The sequence below is a fragment of the Choristoneura fumiferana genome, chromosome 15 (assembly GCF_025370935.1).
Source record: "Choristoneura fumiferana chromosome 15, NRCan_CFum_1, whole genome shotgun sequence".
Lineage (NCBI taxonomy): Eukaryota > Metazoa > Arthropoda > Insecta > Lepidoptera > Tortricidae > Choristoneura > Choristoneura fumiferana.
In genome coordinates, this window is record NC_133486.1 from 14,916,920 (window position 1) to 14,940,913 (window position 23,994).

Here is a 23,994-nt window from a genome sequence, read left to right on the forward strand (position 1 = left end):
TTGATGCGGCGGCAGTTGCGATGGTGTGGGCACGTCTTTCGTATGCCAGACGAGAGAGTCGCAAAGCGCATCTTTTATTCTGAACTGCAAGATGGCAAGCGGAAACAAGGCGGTCAAATGTTGCGGTACAAAGATGTGCTAAAGCGACATATGAAGAGAGTCGACATAGACCCGTCACATTGGGAGAATTTGGCAGGGAATCGCTCTCAGTGGAGGCGAGCCGTGCATGTAAGGGTGAGCGAGTTTGAGGCAAGGCGACGGAGCGAGCTCGATGCGAAGCGAGACGAGCTTAAGGCCAGACCACCTGCGGCCATATTCTACAATTACGTCGGAGGGGTGCTGACGTGCAGTGACTGCAGTCGCACATTCACTGCCAAGATCGGATACGTCAGTCACCTGAGAGCACACCAGCGCCGCTCTCAGCAGTAGGAAGTAGTCACTGTAGCCGAATACGGCCGGGAGATTATTATTACTACGAAACTCAAAGTTTGTGTCGTGTGGTCCCACTGACACTTATACTATTTAATACGAGTGCGAGGGGGACGGTACGATACGAACTTCGAGTTTCGAGTTTTGTTTCTTAGTAGCCCTGTCTGTTAACTGTTTCGCAAATTTCCATATTAACGAATTATAAAAATGTTTTTGGTATTCATTCAGATATTTCACTTACCAGAAATAAAGAATTTCTTTGTTGGAGGGCTTAAAACGAATGTTTATCTTCAGAAAAACACGTCTATTATTAGAATTTGACATTTCACGTCATGGTGTCGTTTTGTCATTGTGTGTGAACGAACACCGCTACGAAATAGAAGTTTCACTATCTATTTTTAACCACAAAAGTTAGTAACACAAATATTTATGCAGTCGGACGAGGAGGATACTCTACTGCATTCATGCTTCGACTCTCTGAAGAACGCAGTCATGGGTTGTTGTTACAGTATATGTCACAAAGAAACTGACCCGCAGGTAAAGTTCTCGATATGGGTGTAAAATAAATTAGATCTGCATGATATATCAAACGTACCAATTAATTAAGTTAGTCAACAGTCAAGTAAATAAAAAAAAAAACAATTATTTTTAGCAATAGTGGGCAGATTGTAACAGTTTTTTCTGTGTCAATTTTTATCAGTAATTCCTAGTTGAGTGACTTTTTATCGGCGTAGTTTGCGGATTACTGGACTGGACGTGGAAGTGGAAACTACTAATGTCTATATTCAGTGTGTTTCTAGTGCACTTGTGCTTGTGTTATATGTGTTTTTCATTGCATAAACAAACTTTAAGTCAAACCCTATTTTTGTACCTACCATGAGTTGTGACAGATGGTTGTCCAAACTGATCTCCTGTGTGGGTGATCCGGAAGTAAATATGTTTATTTTCATTTTTTAAGTCCATTATTTGAGCAATTTCATCATCCTTATTGTGCCTACTAAGTTTTACAGTGTTAGATCTTTTGTTTTTGATTCTGTTGGTAACCTGTTATGTTGAATAATGCAGTTGCTAAGTACCTATCATGTTTGTTATAAGGCAGTAAATGCCATGATATTGCTGCAAAAACTGATGTAGGTATGTTATAATTATGTGTGCTGCAGTTTTTTCCATGTAAGTATACAATGGATGCATCATATTGCTGTAGGTACTTAGCTTTTTATGTCTGCTTTATGCAGAAAATGGAAGTATGCGATGAATGGGTAACTGTTATTTTTGTGATTAAGAAAGGATTGTTTTGTTTTTAGGTATCATATTGATAAAGATTAGTCATCTGATTATGCCATCGGAATGGCATGATAGCTTGTGTGCTTAGAAATACTATTATCGTTTATTAATATAAATGATTGTGAAAATTAAAATCAGATGTACTGTAAATTGCAATGCAACTTAAAATACTACAGGGTGAAATTTAAATTGTAATCCAAAATTAGTGTTTCATGCTCAGTAAGAATCATCAAGAAGAAATGAGATGAACTAAATATTAAATATAAATGCTTCAAGTGGTTGCTCGGCCGAAACAGCAAACAGTAAATTACTAGTATACAAAACAATCCTAAAACCAGTATGGACGTACGGCCTTCAACTGTGGGGTATTGCTTGTAACTCCTCCATCATGCAAATGCAGAGAATGCAGAACATAATTCTCCGAACAATCAGCAAGTTTCCCTGGTATGTGACTGAGATCCATGAACATCTGGAAATGCCCACAGTGAGAGAAGAAATCACTAGCATTAAGACTAGATACAGGGGACAGCTCGAGACCCACTCCAATACCCTTGCACGACAGCTCACAGTTACCCACTACGTTAAATGCCTTAAAAGAAAAGACATTCTATGAAGTAATGAATTACGAGTAGATATGTCCTCGCTGGGGGACGCACTCAGAATGAGAGAAGCATGCACCATATCTGCTAAAAGTGATTGCACTGATTGCAGAACATAATAACAAAAAAAAAATGCTCACCTTGACCTATTTGTCGAAATTTGTTGGACCAAATTTGCGGTTTCCATACATTAAGTTCAGGATTTAATTTCACATATTATAACTATGATGGACAATTTACCAAAATGAGGATGATTACACTTATATCAACCCACATACTTTTTTTAAGCTCTCTAAATATGATTCTCCCATAGATTTTGTATCGCAACACATAAGTATGTCATGATTTCACCTTTTTATTTTTTTGCCAACTCAGTTGACTAACTATTAGATATTGGTTAAAATTTTGCAATCACTAGATGTCATATACAGTCAATGTTATTTTTATGGTGTCAGCTACCCCATTGATAAGAGATTGGTTGGAAACTTGGCAACTAAAATAAATATACATTTTTTTTTAAATTTATTTATAAACCATAATAATTTAACAAAAAAAATAATCATATCAGCGGGCGAAAACTCAACAGAGTTTATCTGCCGCTGTCAATCGCTCATTTTATGAAAAATCTTGGGTCAGACAGACTTGAAGTTTGAACATGAAACTACCGTGAGACTCACTCATTGTAAATGACAACATAACGGACAACTCACGCCCGAAACCGAGTACAGTGACATGTCGGGCTAAACTCGATCACAGACGCGAGCCATCCGCCATGCTATCATATTTCAATATGTATTGAGCATTTGTGTTTCCAGAGCAAATACTCATATTCTTAGCACATACAGGGTTATTTGAGCAAGACTTACCCTGCCAGATTTACTTAGTTCAGGCTACTTATCATACTAGTATTTAAAAAAATATTATTATTCATGCTCAGTTAGAATCATCAAGAATTTACTAAGTGCACAGTCACTCTGTAATTAAAAGTGTGAAGAGTGCACACTTTTGATTATAACTTAAATATGACTGAACAATCCATTATCAATTACTGAGGATGTAGGGTTGGTCATGCTCAATTGCTCATGTCTCACAAATCACCCAGTACATGCATCTGCCTCTGTATGAGCTCCACAATTCACTCTTTGATCATGGCTTAAATTCTCACACATGAGTGAAAAAGTTCTTATTCAAATTAGATCAAATATGGAGGCTATGGCATTGGCTCCCCGCCCCAAAACTTCCCCTTTTGTTATGTGTTTGTGTAACACTGATGTAAGTTTAAGTTGTTCTTACCACATTGTCTCAACTTCCAGGAGAACATAATAAACGAGCGGACACACCTGCTAGAGGTGAGCGAGCAGACGCAGGAGACGCCGGCGCCGGCCGCCGCCGCCGCGCCCCCACGCAAGCCCGACGAACAAAGCGCACTCAACAGGATACTGCATGAGACTGCCACGTGAGTATTCGGGCCTCCCATGCTTTCTTATACTGGTGTGACTTACACACATATATCATTTGATACAGCAGTTGAATTGAAATTCCGGGATTTTACAAAATACCCGTCGGAATCCCCGAAAATTACATCATGGTTTACATTGATGTTGCATTAAAAACAACCATGCCACATGACTCTTAAGCCCAACGGTTGTTATTTCGAGATATGTGCTATTAACTATGTTAAATAATGACATGACAATAGTTTAATAGTTTAGTGTATGCTTGATATCCTGCCGTGTCACCTAGTAACATAGTTTTAGTGCTAGTTCTAAGTTTTATGTACTTTTTGGAGCCAAAATAAACTCTTTCTTTCTTTCTTTCTTTAAAAAACTAAAAATATGCTTTAATAGTAAACCTGCCTGACTGCTCGTCATCAGACCTTGGAAAACATTTTTGGTCCAAGTACACCCTAAGGCAAGACCCAGAAAAAGAATTGTTGGTAGGAATACCACTAAGTGAAGCGTCAGTTCACTCAGCGCACTCAGCTAGAGTTGCAGACTTTTTTTTATGACGGTGGAAGCAGTCTACACTTCCATTGAACGTAGATATAGTTTTGTAACTAAGGGACCCCATATATCCCTGCATTATTATTCTTTTTTTGAAAATTTTTCTTTAATTTTATACTGTAGTTTTAAGTATTTTATTAGTAATTATTTTATTTTGAAAAAACTGGCCATGAGCGTGTCGGACTTGCCCAGGATAGGGTTCCGTAGCCATAACGAAAAAATCAAATAATATTTTTGTAAGGATTTCGTATTGTGTATGGAATCTTCCAAGTTAAAGTATTGACGGATAAGAACCAATACCGTCTATCTACCACCTTTTAGCATGATAGTTAGGTGTTATTGATTCTTAACCGTCGGTATATTTTATACCCTAGGCTGCTATTTACTCTTAAACTACTAATAATTCTCAAGCAATATTATCCGCTATAATTTTCCTTGTAAATTTTATATATTTACTAACATCCTGAATTTTTTCAAATTTTTCCACCCAACAGTTGAGATTTTAGAGGGGGGGGATGCTCGATTTCAATGAAAATTTGCACTTTAAAGTTGAATATTTCGCAAACAGATCACTGAATAGAAACATTTTCATAGTCACCCCCCCCAATGGTTTTAAAAGACCTATCCAACGATACCCCACACTATACGGTTAGTCGAGAAAAAAAAACACCCCCACTACGCCTATGGGAGGTACATTATTTTCAACTTTTTTTATTGTACCACAGTGTCGGCGTGACTGATATGTATATTCATGCCAAATTAAAGCTTTCTAACGCTAACGGTCTCTGAGCTTACCCGCGGACAGACAGACAGACGGACAGACATGGCGAAACTATAAGGGTTCCTAGTTGACTATGGAACCCTAAAAATCACTTTCTGCCAACTTTCTTGCGGCGCATTCTTCTTTGCAGTGATGGTATTTCTGAAAGCGCTGGTAGTTTAAAAAATGACATGTAAAAGTGCCCATTGCGGCCTATTTCCTGAATAATTGATTTGAATTTGATAAACAGTAGATATTTTCAGACTGATGATGATGATGAACTTCGATCTTCCGTATTTAAACAGACTGTCCAGCGCTGTAGTTGCACTGATAACTTATCGTGCGTAGGTACTACAGTAGTAATTTAAGAATAGAGCTCAATGAAACATTGCCTCATTGTTTACAATAGATAAGTGCATTCTTATTGTTATTTTTTTTTAATAAATTCTAGCCCTAGGCTATCAATATCAACTATACTGATGTTCTCTACTAATAGTTAGTGATAGTAATATTCAGGCTTTTAAGAAAACCTTTTACCTTGACTTTTTTACTTTTACTTTAGGCCATAGCAGGATAAGGGAAGCAAAAATGCCATTGAATATTATGACTAGTTTTTTTTTTCTACAGTCACTTACGTCTAGCAGTGTAATTGTGTCAAGTTTGGATGAAATTTTTTTTGTGGTTCCGCAGAAAAAAGAACAAATATTGAAATATGACATCTCTAAAACTATTTAACTTTAATATACTATTATTTTTTCATTATGTTAAGCTTAATTAAGTATATGTTTTAAATGACAATTGACTCTCTATCTTTAACGCTTAAGTAAAAAAACAGGTACGTCAAAATTTTAATATATATACTTTTTTTTACTTTCGGAAGAGATACCATTCAAATTGACATTTCTAAATAAGCCTTCTATAACGTTCTGTCACACACATTAATTTGATGGCTAAAATCTGAAAGCAACGTGTCAAAATTAAATAAATTACTGGGTTTGATTTTATTACATTTTATTAGCAAGTTATTTTCACATCGCCAAAGAACCAAAGCATAAATCCTCTTTCGCTTGAGTGTCTTTATTCTTATACAACGTAAAAAAAGACCACAATATTATTTATGAGAACTAAGTAAAATTTAAAAAATAAACTCACTCGGGAACCTGCAATTTAAATTACACAAGGTTGGCAGTTTTGTAGAAAAAATAAAAAGCCCACATTTCTCGAAAATGATAAACTATTTTAACTTTACTTTTAAGCTCTGCAGGTCAAAGATTATTCTCTGTTTAATTAACAATATGTAAGCAAAAACAATTAACACATTGATAAGCTCAAAACAATTTTCGATTAACTCCGCCGACACTGTTGCTGTATGTATAAAAATAGCTATTAATCAGAAATGCTTATGCATTTTAGGGTTCCGTATCCGAAGGCTGATAAACGGAACGATGATACTGTCGCTACAGTATTTTTTAATACTTAGTATTTTAGTTTTAGTAGGTACCTAATGAAACTTTGCACTTAAAACAAATCAAATCTAGCTGTTGAGATTTCGATATTTTATCCCTATCCCGTGGGAATATGGGTATAAAAAGTAGCTTATGTGTTATTCCAGTTGTCCAGCTATCTACGTATCAAATTTCATCCAAATCCGTCCAGCTGTTTTAGCGTGAAAGAGCAAACATTCACACATACGCACGCACTCTAATTGTTTGTTAATTTATTCTGTATCAATTAATTAACATGGGCGTATATATTTTTTTCAGTAACGTGATAGACGTCGGCGCGTTAGGCCCGTACGCACTAGAGCCGGGTGCGTACAGCGAGCGCGTGCGCGCGTACACGGCGCGCGTGGCCGCTGCGCCCGCGCCCGCGCCTCCCCCGCCGCCGCGCCTGCTCAAAGACGTGCCGCTGGCGGAGAGGAACGCCATGTTCACTAAACCTGGTCTCGCTAATGATGATAGGGATCTAGTGAGTATTGTAAATGTTGTGTACCGAGTGCGTATAGTGAGCGCGTCCGCCGCCGCCGCCGTCCTGCTCAAAGACGTGCCTCTGGCGGAAAGGAACGCCATGTTTACTAAACCCGGACTCGCTAATGATGATAGGGACCCGGATATAGTGAGTATTGGTCGTGTATTGAAACGCGTTGGGGTTTTGGGGGCACCAATAACACGCGGTGGTCCACGGCTTGGTGCCCGCGCGGCGTGCTGTTTCAATAGAGCCAGAGACCCGCCTAACTAGGAATATAAGATTTTGACTCTACCTAGTAATATTTTCAATGCATGCATTGCATATTTGTATATTAAATGAACATCTGTTTCGTCGTGCTAAGGAAATGTAGAAAAAAACCTTTACGATCTCAGTATCGCAACAATTCATATGTACTGATGGCAAAATTGTCACTTGTAGCAAAAAACAGCTACATAATGTGTATAAATAAATAAATAAATAAATATCACGGGACAATTCACACCAATTGACCTAGTCCCAAAGTAAGCTTAGCAAAGCTTGTGTTATGGGTACTAAGCAACGAATAAATATAATTATATAGATATAGATACATACTTAAATACATAGTAAAAACCCAAGACCCGAGAACAAACATTCGTATTTTTCATACAAATATCTGCCCCGACACGGGAATCGAACCCGGGACCTCAAGCTTCGTAGTCAGGTTCTCCCATTAGACCATCTGGTCGTCTAAATAAAGATCTTTAATAAACTACCTCACACAATAAAAGACCAAACTTCTGTAAATTTAAGATAATGTTAAAAAAGTGGCTGGTTGATAAGTGCTTTATAGGTCTGTACAAGATTTTCTAAACTATATATAGATTTAAGGTGCTGTCTTTCTTTGTTAAATTTCGCATGCCTTGTTTGGTAGATTTTAGTGAGACTCAATGTAATTTAAATGTTATTTTATTGTACTTGAAACCAAATGAAATAAATTAATTTGAATTTAACGCAGCGCTGCTCTATTAGATGACGTGAAACAAGCACGCCGCGCCCCCAAGCGGTGCACTCGCGTATGTTAGCGGAGGCCCTTAGGCGCCGTCACCGCGTCTCCTCAGGAACGTGCCGCTAACAGAGATGAACGCCATGTTCATCAAGCCGGCGCCACCGACGATAGGGATCTCGTTAGTATTGTAAATGTTGTGTACTGAAACGCGTTCAAGCCGTAGGCGTATAGCGAGCGCGTCTGCTCAAAGAGGTGCCGCTGGCGGAATGAAACGCCATGTTCACTAAACCTGGGTTTGCCATTGATTTCTTCTTTTAAGTTTTAAGCTAAATCATGTAAAGAGTTTTGTACCCGAATCCCGGTTGCCACGTGACAGGCTTTGCCTAGTGTGGGACCAACGGCAATGCAATTTTGTAATGCGATACATTTTCAATAAACTATTTTTTTTTTTAATGATAGGGATCTAGTTAGTATTGTAAATGTTGTGTACTGAAACACGTTAGCGCCGTACGCGCTCGATTCTGACGCATATAGCGAGCGCGTCCGCTGTCACCGTCGCGCCTACTCAAAGTAGGCCTTTGTTTCACCAGTTGTCGACTTACTAAGGGCCTGTTTCACCAGTTGTCGACTTACTTTAAGTGTCAGATAAGAGTAATGCCGTCTTTGTTTATTCGGACAAAATAAACAGAGATGGCATCACTGATATCCGTCACTTAAAGTTAGTCAACAAGTGGTGAAACAGGCCCTAAATGTTGTGTACTGAAACGCGGTTCTTCTGTCGCGTCTGCTCAGAGACTTGCCGCTGGCGGAGCGTAACGCCATGTTCACTAAACCCAGGCTCGCCAATGATGATAGGGTTTTAATCAGTATTGTAAGGGTTGTGTACCTACTGAGGCTAGGCTCCGTTTTCACCAGAGATGTACGATAATGTGTTACGAGGAATGTGTAGAAACGTTTCATTTAAATATCCTCGCTTAGCACGGCTCTATTGGAAACAACTCCACGGACGGTTTCTATTGGTTCATGGGAAACATTCCTTGCAACGCATCCTCGAAAATCACAAGTTTTTAAGTTTTAATAAGAAAGGCTAGTAACAAATAACTTTCGCTCCACAGATAGCGAACGCAGTTAAAAAAGCTGCAGCAGCCATATCAGAGCTTAGAGTGGAGCACCACGAAGACTTGGTGGTGCCATTCCGGGTGCCATAGCGTCAAGACCCGCTGGCGCCCCGGAGCTCCGTCTGACTCGCCCTGACACCAACTTTTCCAAAGTTTTCTTTTTATGGGACCCTAATATCCACGTTTGTACTAGTATGATGTAGAACGAGTTATTTAAATATTCAAACTTTTTGTTGGTTGCAATTATCAGGAGCGCGTGGCTTTTGATTGTGTAAGTTGTGAAAGCTTCGGATCGCAAAACTCACTTTCCTAAACGTCCAATTGTACTTGTGCACTCTCCAAAATAGTACTACTACTTATCCTTTGTTTGTTTTTTTCCTAAACTTGCATTTCCCGAATTTAATCTTCATAAAATATACACCAGAAAGGTCGTACCTGGAATTTTATACAAAAACAAGATTATTCATGGAAATAAGTAAGTCATTAAAAATAACAATAAATAAACAAAAAAAAAATACAGTACTATTAAAAAAAAGCAACTGATAAAATTCTCATTTAGGGAAATGCACATTATGGAAAATTTCCATGTAAACAAAAAAAAAAATATCTATGTTTTGAAAATGTATCTACTAGGAACTACATTTTTGTACATAGTGCTCCTTCTAAAATTACATGTTTCTATGAAATTGCAACTTCCGAAAAAGTGTTTTGCGATCCGAAGCCATATAATGTATAATGCGTTAGTGTGCAGGCACACTATAACTTCCAAGGATGTATTACCACATACATATGCGACTCCAACATATACAGAGGCGACGCCTTCTCTTGATATGCAAATATGTATATATGTATCAAGTGTAAAATTATGTATCTATATGAAATATTCAAAAATATGTACCAAGAACGTGAGTTATTTTTGAAGCTTTGCACAAGTACATATTTTTACACTCTACTGTAGGTAAGTTAAGGAGGGGGTTACAACTATGAAGCCAAATGATCCCAAGTATAGGTCGATTCACAAGACGTGGCATGAATGCATTGAACGAAAGCAACGTCACGTGTCACTCTGTGATGGTCGTTCTTATAGAGGGGCCTAAGGGATTCGATTTGTAGCATTCAAAGATGGCGGATGTGGACAATGTCTAATTTTGCTATTTCTGTTTCTTTGGCTAGTTGAAGTATAGTTTTGATAGCGTTTTATGCGGCGATTAACCTTAAAAGTGAACAGTGATCCCAAAATTCTATATTGCTCTCGTGTCTAACAACACGTGGTTTCTGGAATTTTGCTATCAAGTTGCAAAAACTACAATTACCGTACAACGTCCCTCTCAAAGAGAGTTTACCTTGACACTGGCGAAATTGTCCTATTAATTAGGACAGAAAAGCCATATTTTAAAAGAGAAGAAGAAGAGGGGCCTAATATCCTTAGTTCTAGCGTATTTTATAAAGAACAAATCAAACTTCAACTACCGACGTATACAAATTCGAAATTATTCAATGAAACAAGTACATTAAGGGGCTGTTTCACGATCCATTGATTAGTGTTAATTGACGGTTAAATGTGATGCCGTCTCCGTCTATTCGATCGAACAAATAGAGACGGCATCACATTTAACCGTCAGTTAACACTAATCAATGCATGGTGAAACAGCCCCTAAATATGTTTAAATAACTTAAAGAAAACTTATGACACCTATCCAGGTCTAAAGCACTATATCAGTTAGAAAAAGTCAGGCCTTAGGAGATTATAATATTTATCACTAATTGAATCAACCACACAGACATTATCATGCACTCATTCAATTAATACGTGATACCTTTTGTGAATCGACCTATAACTTCGGTGTTGTTAACTAGAGTTTGAATTTCTCCGTAAATGTAATAGACCCCACTTTACTAACAATTATGATAGTAAATTGGTATGACTGATAGTAGCGGCGGTTAGGAGTATTTTAATGCTAATTTAATATTTTTATCTGACTGCAGCGAAGCCAAAAAGGAGGGTTCTGTTTTTGTACTTCTTAGTTCTATTATGGACGAGCTTGTTACCGTTAGTAAATATATTTAAGTACTTCTAATTCGCAAAGTAAACAAACCGATAGTTCAGTACGATTCGTTACTTTAATTTAATACAACATACAATTCTGATACAGATTACAATATACGATTAGAAATGACATGAAGAGCAGAATTCTAACAAAATGTTTAGGGATGTGTTTTAGATTTAGGAAAAAAACTCGTGATTTCCCAAAATTTAGCTCGATATTTTGACACCAGTCGTTCCAGGCGACGTATTAAAGAGTGGCACCATAAAAACAGTCAGTGAAAAAGTGAACATGTCATGTTCGGTGTGCACTGAATTATCATCATTGTCTAGCTTAGTATCTCGGGTATTCAAAAAAAAATCATATGTGTCATATAACCTGCCTTAAAATGTACATGATTGGTCAGGGAAACTTAGAAATGTGGCCAGTAAAAATCAGGGAAAAGTCAGGGATATTTTTTTAGGATTTGTAGTGGACACCCTGAACGGGGAATGGATGAAAATTCTAGAAACGTTTGAAACTTTTTTTTACGATAGGAACAACCCTTCTAATTAACAGCAAAAAAAAACAGATTTTTAAGTAGCATCAATTAACCTTTTAACCGCCACAGCCGACAAAAAAAATTTTCTGAAAATCGTTCCATATGCGCCACGAAATACCGACACGGCCACTGTGGCACTTTTTTCAGCTGTCGTGTTTTACCGACCGTGGCGATCAATGCTTTATTTAGCGTTAATTTAAAAAAAAATGAAAGTTTTCATTACCGCCAAATTACGACAGTCCGGTCGGTTACGGGTTGTTCCATAGTCCAGAATAGAAAACATTAAAAAAGTTCCGGCTTTACCGGCTTAATACCGACATGGAAATACCGACCCTGTTTTTCATCTACACACCCATAGAAGCTCATGTCAGTAAAGTTGCGGGTAAAGAGTGTCACCTGTCAAAACGATCGAATCAAAGACACATAAATTCTTTTTTAAATGTTTTTTATTCTGGACTATGGAACAACCCGTAACCGACCGGACTGCCGTAATTTGGCGGTAAAGAAAACTCGTTCATTTTTTTAATTAATTGATGCTTCTTAAAAATCTGATATAATTTTCTGTTAATTAGAAGCGTTTCTAAATTTTTCATTCATTCCCCATGGTTAAATTCGTTAATCCGTTACTGAAACAGTTGATTAACGGCTCTTGTTCTTGTGTCCAGCTCTGTGGTTACTAGTAGCTGGCACTAATAGTAGCCACACAACCATTAACAGCTTTGACTCGTCGCCACCATAATATGTGCCACTTGCAGCAGTTACTTACTAGTCGCATTGACTGTAAAGAAAGAAAGAAAGAAAGGTTTATTTTGGCTCCATAAGTACCACCTAAAACTAAGACTAAAACTAGCACTAACACTATTTTACTTGGTGACACGGCAGGATACCAAAAAGGGTCTCCTCTCAGCATGTGTTGCCGCACATTATGTGCAGTAACGCTGGTTTTCTATGGAGCCCACACCACTGGAACCTTATTATGTGGCATGCGGCATGCGGAAGCTTATTATTTTCTATTATATACTAAGCGGCAAAAAATGTGGCCCTCAAATGTATGCAGAATAGGTAATTTTGTATGAAGCGTGGGTCAAATTTTGTGCCGGTGAGTATAGTTTAAACATCCATTTTGAAAGCCAACTCTGTGCCAAAATTATTTTCATGACTGCGCAAAACATTTCTAGTGTATAACGGACAAGCGCGAAGGGTTGAGGAGTGATACAGCTGTCTCTCTCTCACACACACATTCCCTTCACTCTGTCTCTCTTCAGAATACTGAGGTTGCATAAAGTAAAAAAAGTCGAGTTCGGTATGAACTGTAATATCCTATTCTACTCATATGAGTCGTTAAGACTTGCCTTAAATGTTTGTACGGTGTATATTTCGGTAACTCATAACATTGTAAAAAATCTAATAGGATACTGATTTCCTTCATGCATCATTGAAAACAAAAACTATGCTACAAACATTTTCGTATGTGAATGTAGTTTTGATATCTGCTTTTGAAATCATAATTATTTCATGCAAACTCTTTGCTCCAGACAAAATTAATTGTAAACCAATCCTTTACGTAATTTTTTACATCCCGTTTCTAGTTTATAATAGAAATGTGTGAAATTGATAATCAAATCCGTCTTACTAAGCTCACGATTTGGGTTTGATATGGTGTAAAAACAAACAAGTAGACTGTTCATAGCCATCTTTGGTATGTTCGTTTTCAAGCCCAAAAATATCATAAAAGTTCCAAAATACCACATTTTGTCCATAGGAGCTATATTCTCAATGGTCCAGTTGTATTCTCTAATTTATTTTATCTTTCTTTTAACGTTTAGAAATCTGCTCACGCAAAATTCGATGTTTAATAATCCTCATATTTTGTAATACTTACTCATAAACTTTTTTCTTTCAACCTACTGTCAAGTGTAAAAATATAAACTTATTCAAAGTTTCTAAAATATGTAACATATAAATTTTTGAGTGGTTCGGATAGATACTTATTTTTGCACTTGACTGTACCTAAATGCATTCTAATTTAACGTCGCCGTTAATTTAATTTTGCATTAAGTCCAAGCTGTCAGTTGTCATATAAATTATTTTCACAGTCAAAATAAATTTAAAAAGTGACTGAATCGGCTGAGGGCCAATGTTCAACATTATTTTTCCACTAACTTTCCCCATAGGGCTCACGAGACTTGCGAGCCACTGTTTGATGCAAGTGGCGAGTTGTCCATTACGCAAAACCAATCAAATCAAGGGCGTCCCCAGAGGGGAGCAGGGAGGGGCAAGGGGGAGATTCTAAAAAAGTTACCAAATGTAAAGCAACCAAACCAAAGTTCTAAGTCTTTGACTTGACTTGTTCGATCGATCATTCCTGTTCGTCGAAACCGAAACTCGAATAAATTCACCAATTCCAATAAATACCTACTTTGCTCATTCTCCATATCAACTTTCTGGACCATCGGATGGGGACGCCCTTCAATCAAATCGTAGACTTTTTATTTTCATGCCCATGTCTTGAAAAAATATAGTTAATATTTTAGTAACCGAATGATAAGTAAGTAGTGTTTCAAGATTATTTTATGTATGTTTGTTTTATGTTAGTGTACTTTCTTTTTTGTATCATTTACCAGTATTTCGTGTCTGTCATTCTTATATCTATGTAAACTAGCAGCCTAAGCACAACTAGCTTGAAGTTAATGTGTCTTAAATTGTATTTTAAGTTATTTAAAATTAGTTTGTACCCGTGGCATCGGTAGTAATATTAAAGAGTTAAGTTTTCGTAGTAAATATCGGTTGCTACGCAACAACGGCGTCATACATGGTTTATCTGAACTGTTATTTTCCCGGATAAAAAATATCCTATCTCCGTCTCTGGGATATATCTCTCTATGATATCTTATTTAATAAACTTTCAAATACATGCTGTGATTGAAACACGAAAACTTTAACTCTTTCACTCTATTTCAACATGAGCAAGCCACATTTAATATCACGCTGTGCAACTAAAACGAATTTCATAAGTTTTATATTTATCCATTTGATCAAACTTTTGTTCATGAAAACGTTCTAATTCTTAAATTGTTAAGTTTATGTACCCAGATATTGATGTTTGTATTCGTTTTATCATTTTTGGAATGTATAATTAAAATTAATGTAATTAAATTATATGCGATGACTGATCGAGCGTAGCTTAACTGTAAATAGATAGCGTACATAGATGCTTATTTAGGCCCAGTTTATACCTGAAAGACAAATGACAAATGTATACAGCATGGAAGTAGAACCCATAATCTTATTTCCGTCTCGCTCGTTTAAGCAAGAGGAAGAGATGAATATGATTTTTTCGTGCCGTTTATTATATGTTGTATTATACTCTATTTATTAAACCAAGATACTAAAATGAATTTTCATATGTTACCTGTTTTTTACATCGCATAAATAGTGATGTGCCATAACCGGTAATCACCGAAAAGTTTCGGTAAGTACCTATGTTATAAACGTATAAAATGTTAAGATATGAACGGATCTGTGATGTACTAACACACGTGGGGCACTTAAGACATTCTAAAAAAGGTAAAATGGGTCTAATGAAAATGCCACCGTTTAGGAAATATTTTGACTTTTTGTAGATGTTGATGCTTAAATTTAACTTGATTCTAAGCAAAAGCCTTAAAGCTCAATGCTTATGGAAAGTGGAATATTGAATGCTTTAATTTTATTTTTGTTTCCATAAAATATTATGTTTTACCGATTATTTGCAAGAATATTGAAAACCGAAATCAGAGAGCAGCACTTCGTATTATGCTGGTCACATTATGTTTACATTTGACATTTCATACTGTCACTTTAGTATCTTGGTTTAATAAATAGAGTATTTTCGTATTGCGGCGCTCGATTGTCCTCCTCAAACTCATTTACTCCACGGCCTCCAAAGCAACTCGTTTTCTTGCAGATCTAAACTGGGCATTATACATATGTATAGTGTATTATTATATCATGCAACAACTGGAGGACATTTAGGGCCTGTTTCCCCACTTGTCGACTAACTTTAAGTAACGGATATCAGTGATGCCGTCTCTGTTTGTTTTGTCCGAATAAACAAAGGCTGCATTACTTTTATCTGACACTTAAAGTTAGTCGACAAGTGCTGAAACAAGCCCTTACTGTCTTATAATGTCATAAGAATTAGTACTTTTTTTTTCTTCAACCATATAAATACAGATAAGGTAGCACGCTTTGCATTTAACTTCGCTTATGTGGTGTGTAGCTTGTTGTCACGAAGTTCTTATTACGAAAGTTGGCTTTACTTATCTTTACAAACCACTTTAAGGGAGGGAACTTGTAAATGCGTGCGTATAACAAGTCTACATAATTAAGAAAGAAAAAAAAACAGTCGAATAAATGCTTAGCGTGCTAGCTTCTCTTGATACACGCAATACAAGGACGTTGTCGAATAAGTAAATATTTGTTATGCATGATAGAAGTGTCCTACAGTTGAAAAGCTTAATTTAATTATTTAACAGTTTTGAATGATTCACTGTTAATTACATTAGACATATTTTCTACTGTTTATAGACCCTATTTACCTTTACGCTCGCCCGCCTGGCTGTGTTTGACAACAACCACGAAACTCAGTGCGTGCGGTGACAAACGCCGCCAGTCGTACAGTTTGCGATAATTAAGCGATAGTCGCTATTCCGAGACGATATCATAATACTTATCAACTCTGCAAGCAGACTTTAAATAAAGGTAGTCGCGGTCCACATATCCCGTAGAAAGTATGCCTGATTTTCAACATTTGATGCCATTTTTCTACACTTGTATATTACCTAACAATTTTGTCATAAAAGTGAGCAGCAAGCTATAACGTTTCTTGGACTTTTCTAGTGGAAACCAGTGGAGTTTTAGTTTTTAAAGAATTAAACGTATTTAGTTTCATACGAGGAACGTTGTAGAATTGATCCCATCGAATGGAGAGGGCAGCGTCGCGATATGAATAAGATTATTTTGGAAGGGTCGGAGAAACGCTCGTCATTTGACAAATCGTCATTTCGTCAGTGCTCAATGATAATTTAGGGTCTATATTGAGAATTTGTCAAAAAAAAAAACTGAAAATACGTATTGTTTGAATTTAAAATTTCGGTTTGTTCAGTCTCCATCAAATATTTTAGAGCGGGCGAGGTGGTCTAGAATATTGGAACATGCACTCTATTCTTAAGGCTTTAGAGTTCAAGATCCGATATTTTTGATCACCTTGGCCGCACCGAAATTTCGATTATTGTATTTATTATTCCGATGTTTATATCTGATAGCGACTGTTTCTTTTTTTGAGACATACTCTATTATACGTCGAGAAATTTCATTTTGCGATCTACGGGTGTCATTAAGACATATCGTAACACAAAAGAAAGTCTACTGTAGGAAGCCAGGGTTACGTTTTAAAATGACGAACGTTTTTTCTATCTCTTTGGCTACGTTTGCACTATACGGCTAACTGAGCGGTTTGAGCGCGCCGTCTCTTTCTCAAGCGATACTTTGAAGAGGGACGGCACGCTAAAACCGTGCGGGCCAGGTACTTATACTCTTTGGTGCGGGCTAACCGCATAGTGCGTACGTAGCCTGAATCGTTTGTTACTGTTTTTTTTTTATTATTGGAATTATCTTTCAAGCGAAGGCTGTGTAAAATGTATCTTCACTGTGTTCTTTATCGTTCGAAAAATTGCAAATATTACGATTATTTTGTTATGCCCATGATTAATGTATAAAATATAAATATATTATTTCTAATAATTTTTGTTTTACTGTTTTTACCTTTACAACAAAGACAACACAACACAAGTACTACATAAAAAATACAACAACTAGTTTTGTTTTGACTAGTATTTTAGTGGTTTCAAACAACCTAGTGCAGTGAGCAGCAGAAGTGGATCAGGGATAAGCGATTGCGGACTCTACTCCTATGGTAATAGAGGGTGTAGCAGATATATTTTTGAGATCCACAATCACTCATATTTACTCCTACTGCCGTTACAGTGCGACCGCGCCCCGCTATATTTTCTTAGTGCTTATTTCTGATCAGGGATAAGTTATTTTTTTCGTGATGGATGAATAGGGAATATTATGATCTAGGTCAATTTGAATGGAAAACTTTGTAAGTGGGTATACCTACTTTATTTTTTATCGCCTAACTAAATATACAAATGTAGAAAATATTATTTCAGGTTGTAAGAGAAGTTTTTATTCATTTTATTTGGTTCTTGTCCATGAATCATGGCATTCAAGGCTGGCCATCAAGTTTCACCTATTATCTCAAAATAAAATTAAAAAAACATTTTGTCAACGGGACGTGTTGAGCGAGAACTTTATTTTTTTTCTTCGTACCCTTGTTTCCTCGTTTTTAAGTTATTTTTAATATAAAATAATTAAATAAAAATGTCGGTCTTCGACGGCGAAATAGAATACCAATCTATGTACATGGTCGATTTCGTGAAAAAAGATAAACCGTAAGTTAAGATTTTGGTGATTATTCTAAAAAGTAGTAGGTAGGTGGATCAACCAACTTTTTCTTGTTTGTGAATAACAATGACAGAGTTTCATAAAAAAACTGTTAATATGTGCTACTAATGTTATAGTTTATAAAATAATGGGGTTATGTAACTACAACAAAATTGTTTGTTTTCTGTACTGCTTATAATGTGTTGGTGTGCAATAAAGTGATTGTATTGTATTGTACGCTCTATGAATCTTAACCACAGTAAACATATGGAAACTCATGAGTTAAAACCATGGTTTTGTCCAGGGGACGTTACCATGGCAACGAAGTACCTACAAAAAATTGATCTACCTACCTTACCTGCGTACCTATAGACCCAACAGTAAATACAGTACAGCCAAGTACCACAAAGTATAGGTGGTTTATACGTGACATGTGAATTTGACATTATTATTATTATTATTTTAAATTAAGTTAAGTTAACATAGAACGCTACTAACATTAGTCAATAAGTGATTATGTATTACTAACAAAATGGATTGAAAAGTCTGAATAAATATGATTATTATTATTATTATTATAGGTACAAAGGTTAGCCTTTGTGGTAGAAAAGTTTTCGATTGGAGACCACGAACCGGAAGATGTAGCCTTGGTAAGGTGTCAAGGATCCAGTGGCGTAGCTACCAAGGGGCTAGGCGGGGCAGTGCCCCGGGGCCCTCAAGCTCAGGGGGCCCTCGACATTCTGCTTTATAGCTGATGATAAAGTTGCTTAGCATTTTTAAAGTATTTGTATATATAATGATTTTATTTTTTTACTTCAAAAACCTTACCAGTTTTGATAGTAGCAGTGGGCCTCATTTTTTTATTTGCCCCAGGGCCCTAAGTTACCTAGCTACGCCACTGCAAGGATCTGTCCTATTCTAAAACCAGCGGGGCTACTACGAAATTTGAAAATCGAAGTTCGTGTCGTTCCGTCCCTCTGACGCTTAGGTATACTGTTTAATACGAGAGTGAGAGGAACGGTACGATACGAACTTCGATTTTCGAATTTCACGGCACGGGCACATTTTTCTAATGTAGGGGAAACTTCGTTACGAGTGCCGCTGGACCCGGGGTTGGACTGGTTATGTAGGACTTTGCTGTGTCAGATATTCGTGCTGGTTGTAGGTACAGTCAGGAAACTGATTCACGAACCAGCGTGGAATCTTTGTACAGTCAAGGGCATAAATATATATGTACGTTACCAAGACGTCAAAAATATCTACACCTAAACTTTTATATGCCATAAACATAACCTCAATGTAAGTATACTTACATATTTTTGACGCTATGACTGTCTAGATATTTAGGCCCTAAGACTGTAAGTACTACTAATGTCATGTTGACATCCCATACATCTGTCAAAGAAATCGTAGCGAAATTGGTTATGAAAAGGTTCCACCCTGGTACGTGATTTAAGTACTACCCTCGACTGTACGTGGTAACAGCTGCTATGTAATTTATACGCCAGTAAAAGTCCTCGCCGTAAAGCCGTGGACGACAACTGCATGATCGTTGGGCTGAGTCGGGACTCCTTGAAGGCCAAGGACGCGCCTCGCAAAAGCCCGGACGTGCTCTGCCCGGTCGATTTCGAGTACTACAAGAAGGCAGTGGAACGGGTAAATCTTAAAAGACGCTTACCTATATTAAGCCCGGTTTCCACCGCGAGCGGAGCGGGCTCATTAATATTTTTTTTATATTCGACTGGATGGCAAACGAGCATGTGGGTCTCCTGATGGTAAGAGATCTCCACCGCCCATAAAAATCTGCAACACCAGGGGTATTGAAGAAGCGTTGCCAACCTAGAGGCTAAGATGGGTTACCTCAAGTGCCAGTAATTTCACCGGTTGTCTTACTCTCCACGCCGAAACAACAGATTTGTTAGATTATTTTCCCATAATATTCCTGTTTTTTTCATGAAGCTTTTTCACATTCGCATTCTTTTTGTGTCTCATTTTTCCCCAATCCCAATCGGTACAGAAACAGTCTCGACGGAGCTCCTATCCTGGGTGCTTTTGGCCCTTCAGCTTCGGGCCGATGCAAAACTAACATAACCTAAACCTACCTATGAGCCGTTAAGCCTGGTTTTGTGGTTTATTATTGGAATACATAAGACTCGATAGGAAACAGGAGCTAGATGATACCAGGGCTCCATCGACACTGTTTCGATTGGGATTGGGGAAAAACGCGACTGGAAAAAATGCGACTCAGAATAAACGCGAATGTGAAAATAAGCTTCATTAAAAAAGCAGACTTGGAAATATTACCTTAGTGGAAAAAAGCGAAATGAAAATTTGCTACAAAGAAAAAAGGATTAACTATAGGAATATAATCTAACAAACCCTACCATCAGCTAAATAAATAGTGGTCTATCAATTTTGAAGCAAGTTCCTATCAAAAATATGGAACAATCAATAATGCTTTTACCCGACTGCGAAGAAGCAGGGTTATGTGTCTGACCCATACGGGTTTGATACATACGTATGTATGTCTATTCCTATGTCCCCTCTTAAATGGCTGTTTTTTGGCGCGAAACTTGTCTTAATTTTTTTTTTATGAAAACCTATCGAGTAGGGTATCAAAATAAATGGATTTAAAAACTGATTACAAAAATATATGTAAGTCATGTGTTTTTATTTACCGTTTTCACAAAAATATCAAAAAAGTATGAAATAAAACAGTAAATTTAAAAAATCAAAACCCAACAAAGCAAAAATTCAAATCGCGACCAGGTTATAAATTCTTAGTACCTAATGGGTCCCGACTGTTGAAGTTTAAGTAAGTTACTCAACAGAGTTCCAGACCATTACGTCCACGTCTTGTTTTCTTCTTTTTAGTATTTTTTAACGCAGTCGGGTTTTGATTTTTATAAATTTATTGTTTTTGACACCAGTTCAAAGAAGACGAGCCGAAGCTGACGGAGATGTACATGTCAAAGGACATCGACCCCACGCCCATTGAACACGACATCCAGGATCTCAAGCGCACCGAGTACCTCACCAAGTACTGCTCTAGAGGTGACTCCTTCTCGTTTTGTACTAACCATGGTCTCACTTCTTCGGTTTATATTTTTGATTACCAAAATTTGACCACTGCACTGAGCGGGATGGAGGAAAGTTTTTTCAAATTTAAGTGCATCACGACTAATTTAGACCCATTCACATTGGAGTGCTTTGGGTCAAATCTAGGTTAGGTAGTTGATAGTGTGTGCCGCAGCAGCACGCCACCAGCGTTGTCTAAGTACCCTGCTGCCTACTCAATGCACGCCATAGCCCAGTCAAAGAGGAAAGGTAGAAATCTCTTCTCAGAATGAGAGCTTGGGCCGTACTTCCCAAGCGTCCCTATGTACATTGGTACAGTTGAGTTCATAAACTTGTGAGGAAAAATTAAAAATATATGAGCACGACTCTATCGTTTACGGCGTAGAAGCGTGTTCAGATATTTTTGATCAAATTTTTGCTGACTAGTTTATGAACTCGACTGTAGCTCCACCTACATTGCAAGTAAATGTACTTTGTGGTACACCTGGTGGCCGTATATTCTTCAAACTTAAGAGTGACAGTCTTGTCGGTGGAGTATCTTCCACTCATCTCTTCTACGAGCCATCCTCTTGACTTCTTGATACAACGCGACACCGACCATTTTAAAAGGAAAAATCAAGGGGAGTAGAGGAAAAGGTCGACCTAGACGCAGCTACATCGATCAAATAAGCCGTATACTTACTGTATAATCACTTTAAATCCCAACTCTTCCATAGAGCTCCCCTTCATGTCAGTGAACCTGGCGCGACGTGCGCGCGCGCTGCAAACCCTACGTCTCCCGGATGACGTGTACATCCCCGACACGAGCCAGAAGAGCTCGTACCGGCATCCTAGCCTGGAGAAGTATAAGGACCCGCCGAGCGCGATGTCAATGAGGCCGAAGTTTGACGACTCTTTGCAACGTGAGTATTTGTTTATTGAGCGACTGCCTAAAGTTGCTGCTTGCTGATTGAGACACAGGAGCCCTTACCGGCATCCTAGCCTGGAGAAGTATAAGGACCCGCCGAGCGCGCTGTCTATGAGGCCGAAGTTTGACGACTCTTTGCAACGTGAGTATTTGTTGATTGAGCGACTGTCTAAAGTTGTTGCTTGCTGATTGAGCCCTAGGAGCCCTTACCGGCATCCTAGCCTGGAGAAGTATAAGGATCCGCCGAGTTCGATGCCTATGAGGCCGAAGTTTGACGACTCTTTGCAACGTGAGTATTTGTTTATTGAGCGACTGCCTAAAGTTGCTGCTTGCTGATTGAGACACAGGAGCCCTTACCGGCATCCTAGCCTGGAGAAGTATAAGGATCCGCCGAGCGCGCTGTCTATGAGGCCGAAGTTTGACGACTCTTTGCAACGTGAGTATTTGTTGATTGAGCGACTGCCTAAAGTTGCTGCTTGCTGATTGAGACAAAGGAGCCTCTAGCGGCATCCTAGCCTGGAGAAGTAAAAGGACCCGCCGAGCGCGCTGTCTGAGGCCGAAGTTTGACGACTCTTTGCAATGTGAGTATTTTTTGATTGAGCGCCTGCCTAAAGTTGTTGCTGGCGATTGAGTCAGTAAAGCTCCTACGGGAATTCGAGCCAGGAGAAGTATAAGGATCCACCGAGCGCGCTGTTTATGAGGCCGAAGTTTGATAACCCTTTACAACGTGAGTATTTGTTGATTGAGCGACCGCCTAAGTTGTTTATGGCGATTGAGTCAGTAGGGTATGTTCCCACTAGTTCCATTGACAGTATTATTATAGAACTCTATTATAGTAGTACTGTCAATGGAACCAGTGGGAACACACCGAGGCCAAAGTTTGACGACTCCTTGCAGCGTAGATACCTACAAGTATTTGTAGATTAGCGACCGTCTAAAGATTATGATAAATAGGTAATTCGTTAATACATAATGTAGATAATTTTGAAAAAAATTAGGGTATTTCTATACTTCACTCTCCAAGTAAGCAGGTGAAATATTTCCGACGATTCATCGTTCTTGCATTTTATTCTACAGGGGAGTTACGCCGAATCCTGCGCATACACACCGGCGACTCCGCGTACATGGCGACCCACAGCCTCCTAGGCAAGGTCATCCTCGACAAGAACCCCTTCGGGCCGCCGCGCGAGGAGCCCCACTTTGGCCGCTGGCGTACCCCCTACTATTACACTTATTACATGCACATTTAGTTGGAGGGATAATAAATGTTTGCCGTGGATATTTAGTTTTATTTCTAAAGAGTCACATCAACGTACGTGTAAGAGCGTTTTCAGATTATCCGATCCGATACCGGTATCGGACGCCGATACCGATATCGTGGCAAGTAAAATGTATGAAAATTGTTCCTGTTCAGATTATTCGATTCGATATCGAATCGTATTTCATACATTTTACTTGCCCCGATATCGTATCGGATAATCTAAAAAACGCTCGAAGTTTTAATCGTGACCCGACGTGGTGTTTGTTGTACTTAGTCCAGCAAGCTTTGTTGCCACATCATCCAGGATCAGTCTGCACGTGGTCTGCACCGTTCGAACGTAGTGATTCTTGCTCACTGGTTCGAACGTCGAAAAATCCTAGCGAACAGGGGGGCTACTACGAAATTCTAAAATCCAAGTTTGTATCCTACCGTCCCTCTCACTCTCGTATTAAATTCTATTAGCGTCAGCGGGACAGCAAGATACGAAGTTCGATTTTTTGCGCCTCGTAGTATATACAATACAA

The 23,994-nt window shown here is 38.1% G+C and overlaps 2 protein-coding genes across 3 annotated transcripts; both read left to right on the forward strand.

The window, feature by feature from the left end:
• Nucleotides 1-772: 772 nt before the first annotated feature.
• Nucleotides 773-10,407, forward strand: LOC141435827 (ragulator complex protein LAMTOR1-like). 2 transcript variants are annotated; one of them, XM_074098656.1, is made up of 4 exons: nucleotides 773-966; nucleotides 3,626-3,768; nucleotides 6,839-7,043; nucleotides 9,147-10,407. In XM_074098656.1, the coding sequence occupies exons 1-4, from the start codon at nucleotides 859-861 to the stop codon at nucleotides 9,237-9,239; spliced, it is 549 nt and encodes a 182-aa protein (XP_073954757.1). In that variant the 5' UTR covers nucleotides 773-858; the 3' UTR covers nucleotides 9,240-10,407. The 2 variants fall into 2 exon arrangements, with proteins under 2 accessions (XP_073954757.1, XP_073954758.1); XM_074098657.1 differs by lacking the exon at nucleotides 773-966 and adding an exon at nucleotides 1,202-1,359.
• Nucleotides 10,408-18,047: 7,640 nt separating this feature from the next.
• Nucleotides 18,048-23,488, forward strand: LOC141435828 (uncharacterized). Its single transcript, XM_074098658.1, has 5 exons — nucleotides 18,048-18,232; nucleotides 19,733-19,880; nucleotides 21,155-21,278; nucleotides 22,019-22,204; nucleotides 23,287-23,488. The coding sequence occupies exons 1-5, from the start codon at nucleotides 18,162-18,164 to the stop codon at nucleotides 23,457-23,459; spliced, it is 702 nt and encodes a 233-aa protein (XP_073954759.1). The 5' UTR covers nucleotides 18,048-18,161; the 3' UTR covers nucleotides 23,460-23,488.
• The last annotated feature ends 506 nt before the right edge of the window (nucleotides 23,489-23,994 follow it).